The sequence below is a fragment of the Argiope bruennichi genome, chromosome 8, assembly GCF_947563725.1.
Source record: "Argiope bruennichi chromosome 8, qqArgBrue1.1, whole genome shotgun sequence".
In the NCBI taxonomy this organism is placed as follows: Eukaryota; Metazoa; Arthropoda; class Arachnida; order Araneae; family Araneidae; genus Argiope; species Argiope bruennichi.
The window spans coordinates 4,953,150-4,964,073 of NC_079158.1; the positions used below are offsets into that span (position 1 = coordinate 4,953,150).

Sequence of the window (10,924 nt, forward strand, 5' to 3'; positions counted from 1 at the left end):
TTAATATCACTGGATGACAAAACAATGTATTGGATTTTTTTCAAGCACATGTTCAATTTTTTCTGGAAAGGGTGGGGTGGGGGGAATCGAGAGCCATCTATATATTAACTATAAAAAAAATATCTATTTTAAAATATAATTTTTTTTATATCATATTTTTTTGTTCACTAAAGATAAAGGAATTTTGCATAAAAAGTTTTAGAATATGTTCAATTAACCAGTGTTGGATAGTTCAAACATGATTTGAGGCATGAAAATTAGTAAATGGAGAAGTTAAATAAGATTTAACTCACTATTTCATTTTCATAAATATTTATATTGACTTTAAAACAATCTAGCTCATATCCTTTACAATAATCAAAATGACATGTATTGAAGGTATTAATTAGAAATAATGCTTGTAATCTATAAATTGAGATATTTGTTAATTGAAATAATTCTTAATTACATGGTTTATATCAGATTCAAACTTTCTCTCACAAAAATACATTTTGTGGTACTTTTCTTTAACAAAACTTAATTGAATTAAATAGTGAGTGCTGAAATTACACATTGATACTGCTTTGATTTGTCATATAGGAAAAGGATTCAGTTGGAAATGAAAATTTTTTATATACTGGTACATCTTAACCTTTTGAACTGAAATGATAAGTCCAGCTCGTCAGAAACTTTCTTGAACAAACTTGCCAGAAATGATTAAGAGATGATGCTTTTTACGAAAAAGTTTTTTAATGATCCCTCTCTTAATCAATTCCTCTTTTTAAAACTAAGAAAATTAAATTGTCTACCTGAGCAGTACTGACTGAAAACAAAGTTTGGAAATGCTCATAGATTTCTTTTATAAAACTAGTTGGAAGCTTCAATCAATATAACTTTATTAGAAACAAGAAAACCCTAACTAATTATTTAGTTATTATAGTCTTTTGATCATGCTATTGACCAAAGTCCCTTTAAAGAGATTTCAAACTTGACACACATCAGATGTTTTAAAAATTATTATTAACATTTTTTTTAACGTTTTCAGTAGATTCCTTTAGGTCTGGAAACTAACAAAATGATAAGCACATAATATATCACCAATAATTTTAATAAGGAATTTATCAAAATCTAGTAACAAGATAGAAATGTTTCATAATAAATGGAATGGATAAATGTAACAATCTTTTGATTCAAAGTAGTATAGACAACATTAGTAATGGAAAAATAAGATTTAAAAAAATACACAATTATAAAATACCTTCGAGCTAAATCTAGATAACAAATTCATACTTGCTGTTTTCTATGCTTTATGTAATAATAAAAAGCATTGTTTCATAATAAAAAACTTTTAAAGTCTCAAGAAAAATAGTATTTAAAAGGTCTTCAAAATCATTTTTAACAAAGAAATGTTTACAAAAATTAAGAAATACAAAATTAACACAAATTCCTTTTGGCACTTTACATTTATGCAATGGTTTTTTATTCAGAACAGTGGATAAGAACTTTAATAGCACCACCAGCACCAGATGCAGAAGTTTCAAAAGCTGCAAGCATATTTTCCAAATTGAAATGATGTGTGATTAAAGGTTTTACATCTATAGCACCACTGGAAACTAATCCTATTGCAGTAGGATAGCAATTTGCGTAACGGAAAATGCCTTTTATATCCACTTCTCGAACACTGGCTTCTATAATGGGAATTTTAATTTCAGGAGCTCCAAGACCAACACACATCACTACTCCTCCAGATTTTGCAACCTTGAAAAAATGTCATATAAAGAAGAGAGTACCGAAAAACACTGTTAATGTACTAAAACAGATTTTTTTTTATTTGAATTGTTTTCTAATTTTTAATTTATGATGTATTATGATGAATATCATGAAATCTTAAAATCAGTTTGTTTCCCCTTTGATTTCTCCAACAAGTGACATCATTTCAATGGAACAAAAATTTAATAAAATTAATCAATTGAAGGCTAATTAAGTTTTGAAAATATTAAAATAGTATATATACTATTGTTAATAAGAACATGTAACTATTCAAAATTGAAAAACTTTTGCATTATTTAATGTTCTACAATCAATGAGTGAGGTGACTCCAGTGATAAAAAAATGTAAAAATTAAAAGTTCCAAAATTTATAAACATAATAATTTAAATATTTAGTGCATTATTTAATGTTCATAATATTTTTTAAGGGGGGGAGGGGATCAAACAGAAATTTTACATGAGCAAAATTGCACTTCAAAAACTTTCTATTCCCCAGTTTAATATATATATAAAATATATGAAACTATTTATACAATATATTATGAATATTGTCTTTAGGTATGATTAGTCAATTTTAATTTTGAAAAATTATAAAATTTCTATTATAAGCAGTATTAATTGTTGTTGTAAGTATGCATAAAGCTACTGCATTTCCAGTAAAAAATGTCAAATATTTCTATACATCTTTTAGTTACATTAAAAGCATTATAAAATTATATTCAAATTGCAACTTTCCATTTAAATACAGTTTCATTAATTAAAAATTCTGATTAATAGTTTTAAAAAATTGAATAAAATCCAAATGAATAAGTTATTTCTAAATAAATCAGTTATTTTTAAATAAGCGTAAGAAAATGGAATCTTATTCAAGATTATTTAACTGACTGTAATGAGATATCATGTAACTTTTATTCCCATTAAATACAAAATGTGCTCACCAAAAGAGCAAGTCTAATGCTTAATTCTGCACCACTACATTCAATAGTAATATCAGGTGATCCTCCTAGCAAGGACTTAATTTCTGATACTGCTGTTTTTGTATCCAGATCTTTCACATTAATTTGGAAAGTAGCACCTAGTTTTTTTGCAATATCCAAGCGGTTTTCAGAAATATCTGTGAAGCAAATCATCTGTTAGAAAAAAGTGCTATTTAAAATTATATCTATCAAAATAAATCAAACTTAAATATTCACTTCAATATTATTAAAAATATATTTTTAAAAATTGTAAAAATTATATATTTAAATTTTTTTCTTTCTTTAAATGCTTATGAAGTAAATATCAAATATCATGTTTAAATAAAGAATGAAGTGAATATATATTCACATGTAAAAACTTGATGAAAACTTGAGAAATAACAGTTAATATTTGTTTTTTTCCACAAATGGCAAATCATATAGAAATAAAATATTTCCCCAAATGCAGATTATTTTAAAGCTGTGATATTTGCACGATTAGGGGTGATAATACAAAAATTAAAATTTACAAGATATCCTTTGAATACATAAGGAAACACATTAACATTTTAAAATAAATGTTAATAACTTTATAAAGCCTTCTCATTATATTGTGTGAAAATTTGTTAGCAATTATGTAAAGAAATCTCAAGAAATATTTTATTTTTATTTATATCTCATTTAATTTATGCTATAGCATTTTTAATAGCTAATCCTATTCATTAAAAATAGGCAAAAGGGAAAAACTATTGCATATTTATCATGAGAATAATTCATTTAGAATTCATTGTTAATAATCATTGAATACCATAAGAATACATCAAAATTATAGCCACCATGATTAGATTTATTTTAATTTCTAATCAAATAATTATCATTTGGAGATAAAAAATTACAATATGACACAATCTTCTGTAGTTCAGACAATGATAAATAAAATGTCAAGGTAATTTTATTTATATTCAGAAAGAAAATATCCCCTAAACATTTTACTTAAATAAAATAATAATTTTATAAATTTGTTATGAGTATGTGTAATATATGTTTTCATACCTGTAATGCATATTTTTGTTGCTCCCATGGCTTTGCAAGTTAAAAGATTGACTAGTCCAATTGGACCTAAAAGAAATTTAAAAAAAAAGTGTAAAAGACAGCTTTATCAATTTTATAGTATAAACTTGGTACTAAATAATTTTATTAATGAATTCAATTAATGGATGTTTAAAGTCAATTTACAACTTAAATGTATACAAAAAGCAAATCAGCACCTTTAAATCTATTCAAAACTTACTCTAAAAATATATTATTAGCAACAAAACTTCAGTTTTTACAAATAAACTTATAAAGAATTTTATCAACAAATTTCAGAATTTTATTTTTTTCAAAAGGTTTAATATTTTGGATAATACCACAAACATAAAAATGATAAATATTGTAATAAGTGTTGATAAATAAGTGGCAACGTACCAGCTCCACATATTAGCACAGATTTTCCAGCAGTTACTTGTGCTCTTCTACAAGCATGAACTGCAACTGAAAGGGGCTCCATTAAAGCTCCTTCTTCTAAGCTTACATTTTCAGGTAACCTAAAATAAAATTTTTTACTCATGATTAGAAAAGAAATTGTTGTCTTTTAGTAACATTTATTATCAAAACATTATTAAATCATAATGATTAAATAAATAATTATTTATTATTAATAATGAGTAATTATTATTATTAATAATGAGTAATTATTATTATTAATAATAATTAATTAATTATTAATAAATCAAAATGATTACATTTATTTGTTTTTAAATCAATTCCAATAATATGATATATTAATTTTTTAAAATCATGTTTTTTTTTGCATTTAATAAAATAAATAACATATGTTAACATAAAATACTTATTTGATTTTAAAAAAGCTATATTTAATATGTTTTAAAAATTATTTCAAAAATAGATAAAAAAATATTTAGAAAATTCATTATTTGGCTTTTAAGAATGCATATTAGTTAGTTTGCTAACAAAAGAAAAAAACTTGAATATTTATATAAATTTTTATCTGTAAATAAGCTTTTATTTACTTGCAAAAAGTTATTTAAACAAACATTATGAAATATGTATCTCATATACAGCTCATTTTACAATCTTTGCAAAAAAATGCCATAGTCACTTATTAGAGCATTAAAAAAAATCAGCCATTTAAGATCCATTTAAAGAGAAATGCTGCTGTGAGGAACTTTAATTGATGTAATTTTATGAATGTTAGAAAAATAATAAAATATCAGAAAAAATTCCGCATACCAAATCCCACTAGGATATATAAAATTTTTGCTCTATTTGTTTCATTTATGGCCTTCCTAAAAAAACTCAAGAATATTCAAGCTGATATATATACATAAATATTATGTCCTTCTTCACTGTTTTAATATAACAAACAATAAACATAGCATAAAATGAAAATACTTTTAGAAATTTAAGCAAATCTGTTTTTTAACCAATTACTATATTAGTGTGTTTAAAGCAAAAACAAAAAATTATAGAAAGCGCTTTATGCACTTATAGTTAGGTATCAATACCAGGAAATAAATCTTTTTCAAAATTTAATAAAATATCTACTTTTAATTAAAAAAGACATGACATTTTATAAATATTTTCTTTATTAATAAATAGTATTTACTAAGTCAAATACTAAAATATATTAATTACCAACAGAGTTAAAATTAATTTAAAAGTTGATATTAAAGCTTCCAGTTCCAAGTATCAAGATATATTTATATTAAAGATAATACAAGAAAATGAATAACTTGTAACAGAAAGCAGCATCATGGCAATAATATTGACAAAGAGATCCATCAACAGGAGGTGTAGCACAGAATTTTATATCTGGACACAGATTATATCGCCCTCCTAAACAAAATTCACATCTTCTACAGGGCACTCCTGGTTCAATACATACTCGATCTCCTACAAAAGTAAATATTTATTCTGTAAGAAATTACTGAAAATATTTCAACATTATTATTTTATATAAAAGAATAAAACAACATCATAAAATCCTTTCAGAGTAGAAACTGCTTTGTAAAGAAAGATAACTGAAAAAGAATCAAATTTAGCATCTTTAATTCCTAAAAAACAATTGTATTTACTTCAATGTTTTTCACTCTGAAATGCAGCCTCCAAATTAAAAAAAAAAAAAAAAAAAAAATCCCATTTAGAGTATGTTGAATAGTATAGTATAAAGTATTTAAATGTGATAAAATTACAATTGCAAGTAATTTTTTTTTTCTTTACATATAAGAAAATATGATAATTATATTTATGATTTTTCCCTTTCAAAAGCGCTAAAAGGAATTTGTTCTTATTTCATTCTTTCTTCTAGCAGATTTTTACGGAATTTAGAAGAAAATAATTATTGCATGGTGACAGACTTGTTCAACTAATTCGTACAAAACAGTGGTATTTGAATGTTTATTTTTGCAGTAAAATTCCCCACTCAAATTTGTAACTCAAAAATTATATAAATCAATTTAGAATTATTTTATACTGGGTAAATGGATTCAGTTTCAATCTCAACATATAACTTACTAAAAAAAGTTTTGGGCTAGTAGTGCTTTTGAAAAAATGCTTTTGAAAAAAGGCACTACTGCATTTCTGAAGGTTACTAAGAGAAGATACAGAGTTAGAGAAATGTTTTCATTTGTTAATGTAAATTCTAAAGTTTAAAAAGCATATACAGAAAGAAAAAAAATGTAATGAAAATAATAAAATGATCAAATATTCACAAGAATTTTCATATAAGACTTCTTAAATGATGTAAAAATTCTCAAAAGTTTAAAAAATAAAAAAATTTCAAAAAGCTAAAGATTTAAAAAGTGTTTCTTGTAAATAATATGTTTAATTTAAAAAACAACAACATAAGATTCAATATTTTTTTTTACAGAAATTAGTTAAAACTAAAAATTTATTAATTTGCTTGAAAATGTATTAAAAAAATTACAATTATAATAAAAAAATTAGATTATTAGAATAATATATATACAAATATATTTACTATTTTATCATTTAGAAGTAAAAATTGCAAATTATATTAATTTCACAAAAGTAAATATTTTATTTGTTTTTCCATTCAATTTATATTGCGGCATTCTTTTTTAATGCTACTTTAATTTTTTTATATACTTGCTGAAATAAAATTCATTATTACCAGAAAATCTGTGTTTTCATACAAAATGTCTTGTTAAATGTAACCCAGATTGCCATTTTATTCATCACAATTCACAGTATAAAAGCTTAAATTAATCTAGAAATTTTAAAATTGAGAGCAGTTAATCCAGAAAAATCCTGAATCTCTGAAAAAATTATAACTACTCATTTAAGAAATTATTATTAGTTAAAGTTGATCAAAAGAAAGCATATGAGAATTGAAATTACTAAATGCAAATTTTTATAGAAAAGTCATCTCAGAACTTCAGTACTTTGAGTAAATTTTATATGATATATAATCATATCAATTAAATAAATAATCAGAATTTTAGCAATATTAAAATATTTATAACATTTATTAAAAGAGAAATTAAAAACTTTTAGAAATTATCTTTAAAATTAATTTAATTGAATAAAAAATATTATTGATTATTTTCTAACGTAAAAATTAAATAGCATTAATATAATGAACATAGTATACCTGGTTTTAAATGTTTCACTTGATTACCAGTCTTAATTACAGTACCACTAGATTCATGCCCTAAAATCATTGGCTCTTTGACGATAAAATCTCCAATTTGTCCATGTTTCCAATAATGAACATCAGAGCCACAAATGCCAACAGTATGGATGGAAATTAAAACCTCTACAAATACACATATGAAAATGCAATAATAAAGAATGCAACAAAAAGTAAAAGCAAAAATCCAATTCAGATAATGTATTGCACAAATCAAAAATTTTCATTTAAATTCAATAGATTCAAATGGCCAAAATAAAACTATTTATTCAGGAACTTTTTGACAAAAATTAGAGAATATCTTACTGTTTGTTTAAAATTATCAAAATCAATATAAAAGAATTATTTAACATAATATAGGAAATCTTGCAAATTTATCTTCAGAAAGAATTCGGATTGTATTTTATTGCATGAAAGAAGTTTTACAATCAATGATAAAGTGAAGTTGCCAACACGCATAAAATTACAAAGTGAATCAATATGAATTGCTAAATAACTTGGAATATTTTAATTTTAACACCAATCCTCAATTTTCTGTGAAATAAAACTCTACATTAAAACAATGACTTGATTGAATATAATATCTGCTTTAAATAAACAGAACTATGGGCTCCTTTAACCCTATTTGAGCACAATGTTTAAACAAGAGACATATGTGTAAGAATGTTTATGAATTAAGTATATATTGAATTGCCACATGAATTATATTTATAATTTGAATTAACAATTGATTTTGCTGAAATTTATGTTTATATTCTTATCTTGCATTTTCACAAATGATAAATTCTACTTGGGTTTGATATTTATTGTATTATTTCAGTTTTTTTATCTTCAGATTTTTTTTCCCTTTTATATGTATAACATATATGCAGTTCCCCCCCCCCTCCCCCCAAACTGTAGAAAAGGATAATGTGTAATTTTGGTTTTAGTTTTAATAAAGTTGCAGTATATTTAAAACAGTTGTTTGAATATATATAGCCATAAAACCTATAGAAACATATATTACATCAAATGTCTATAATTTTACCATTTGTAGTTTTCTATATATTATAAATTACAGCAGTCACAAAATAAATAATTGTATTATGGTCTGGAATTATTATAAACATCCCAGCAAAAAATTACTGAAAAATAGAGAATTAATGATATATGCATATGAAATTCTTGCTTAAAAAAGGTAGCTTTTAAACAAAATTAAATCTGAGGCTATGGAAAGTATTTTCTCATACATGAAAATGGAAATGAAACACACCATGACTTAAGGGCTCTGGCACATTGCGATTCTCCTAAAAAATAGAAGATATATTTAAATTCAGAACAAAAGTGCCTGCAGAATTCTAAAAACAATAAGAATATTCATTCATAAAATTAAAAAAAAATAATTGGGTAGGTAAAATAAAATAAAAATAAATTAATAAAAAATAAATATTAATTATGAATAAATGAATTAAAAATAAAAATAAATAAATATTTCTTATTGGAAAATTTGATGCTTTTAATGCAATAAAACTTTTTTGCAATTTGCTTCAAGTCAAAATTAAACTAATTCACAAGGAATTAACTTTTATTTTTATCATCTATTTTTCAGAATTTGGCAATATATGTACTATTGGATAAATTAATAATTGGATATTTTATTGGATAAATTTCTAAATAAATAATTCAAAGATTATTTTATAACAATTAATAATTGAAACATTTAAAGTTACAGCTTTCAATTACATTTTATATGGATTATCAATATTTAATAAAAAATATAATATGAAAATCAATTATTATTTAATTATATTTTTGTATGAATATATTTAAAAAACATCATTTGAGGGTAAGAATTTAATAGATATATGCAAAAGATGAAAAAGACAAAATCAGAAATTAAAATTTAGAAATTTACAATTGTGATTTATCTAAAACAATTTAATGTTAATTTTGGAAAAAACAAAGCATAGACACAAGTAATAAATTACACAAAAGAATTTTAAAAAATATTAATAAACATATATATCACATATAGATTTGAAGTGACATATCTAATTGTCAGAAGGAAAAAAGAAAAAAAAATCTAATTAATTTTACATTATCATAGTCATTTAACTAGCTCAGTTATATTTTCAGATCAAGAAGAAATTCAAGATTTATTTAATATAAAATAGCAACAATTATTTTCTTTTAAATTATAGGTAAATTTATGTAGTCAGCATGCATTACTAAAATAAACTGCAAAATATTTTTAATTGATGTAAGTATAATTTTATACAGTTATTAAATAAAGGTTATTTTACATCAGATAAGTTATTCATTAACATCTTTATTTTCATTTTAATTCCTTAAGAAATGCAGTAAACTTTGCCAATTCATAACTAAAGTAACAGTTATACAAAATGAGACTGTGATCTATAATTTAACATATTTTAATACGTCACAAACTTTTATTACTTAAATGAAAAATTGTTTTATAAAAAAAATATTTCTCACCAAAACAAGCTCTCCTTTTCGCCGCAGAACAGCAGCAAAATTTTTAGTTGTCATTATTAAAATTTCAAAGAAAAATTGTTTTTCCTTCGCTTATACTGTTATTCTATGCTTAGAAAGAAAGGTAACACTGGAAAATGTCAATACAGATAAATAAACAATTTCGCCGATTCTCCTTGAAGATAACAAGCAGGTTCAACAGGTGGCATACCATCCCCCCCCCCTCTTTCTTTTTCTTCTTTTATTCATGCTTGTCTTTGACTTTGAAAGTAAGTTGTATAAGCAGTAAAAATTGTTCGAAAAAAAAATTGTTATTGTCTTCGATAAGATTCGCATTTCCATCCCAAAAGAATTCATCGATAAAGAAGAAATGATGGGGAGGGGAGGATAGGTTAACCAATAAAAGATAATCCTTTTCAGATTATTGTTTCTCTTTTTTGAAAGAATGCAGCCGATAACATTTTAATTTAGCCTTTTCGACGCCGAGTTGACAGCAAGGCGAAATCATTTGCTGCTTCTCTGTGCATTCGCCTAGCTTATTAGATTAGATTAACTTCGTCTAATTTGATGATTCAATTATATCACTAACATTTAAAAATTTTCAAGTTGTTTAACTCTATGAGCCCGGCTAGCTTGAGAAATCCAGTGCCTCAAAGTCAAGAGTCGTTTTTCGTATACGAAAACAGAATGGAATCGTCTTTTCCTTCCCTGGAGAGGGACACTTACTGAGCTATAATTGAAATGCGTGGTCAGTTTTTAGGTTTGGGGTTGTCGTTTGCGATTTGAAGAAAGGGTTTGCTTAATTTGTTGTAGCTGAATTTACACTCACAAGTGTTTCGACAATTTTAGATGCATGTTTTTGTTTGCATTTGATCGTTGCTACAGAATTAAGAGTAAACTTTAAAAATCAAATAAGGATAAATTAATTAAACATAAAACATTATTATCTTCGAATCTCCTTCAGGTGTTTTTTTTTTTTTTTTTTTTTTCAAAAGTGTATTTTCTTCCTTATGAAGTATGAAAAAATATGATGA

General features: G+C 24.0%; 1 protein-coding gene across 1 annotated transcript; it reads right to left on the reverse strand.

Annotated features, from left to right (window-relative positions):
• Nucleotides 1–845: 845 nt before the first annotated feature.
• LOC129981523 (sorbitol dehydrogenase-like) lies at nt 846–10,594 on the reverse strand. The gene is made up of 8 exons (XM_056092382.1): nt 9,894–10,594; nt 8,671–8,704; nt 7,380–7,544; nt 5,500–5,659; nt 4,172–4,290; nt 3,758–3,823; nt 2,687–2,862; nt 846–1,737 (listed from the first exon to the last, which is right to left on the reverse strand). Exons 1-8 carry the CDS (start codon nt 9,945–9,947, stop codon nt 1,459–1,461), a joined length of 1,053 nt encoding a protein of 350 aa, XP_055948357.1. The 5' UTR covers nt 9,948–10,594; the 3' UTR covers nt 846–1,458.
• Nucleotides 10,595–10,924: the final 330 nt, after the last annotated feature.

Excerpts from the sequence above, each read along its gene's own strand:
- LOC129981523 (XM_056092382.1), bottom strand. The coding sequence starts at position 9,947 with ATGACAACTAAAAATTTTGCTGCTGTTCTGCGGCGAAAAGGAGAGCTT. Across the intron at positions 5,660-7,379 it reads AGTGAAACATTTAAAACCAG|GAGATCGAGTATGTATTGAA; the intron begins GTATACTATGTT and ends TTACTTTTGTAG. Across the intron at positions 4,291-5,499 it reads GATGCTGCTTTCTGTTACAA|GTTACCTGAAAATGTAAGCT; the intron begins GTTATTCATTTT and ends ATTTTATTTTAG.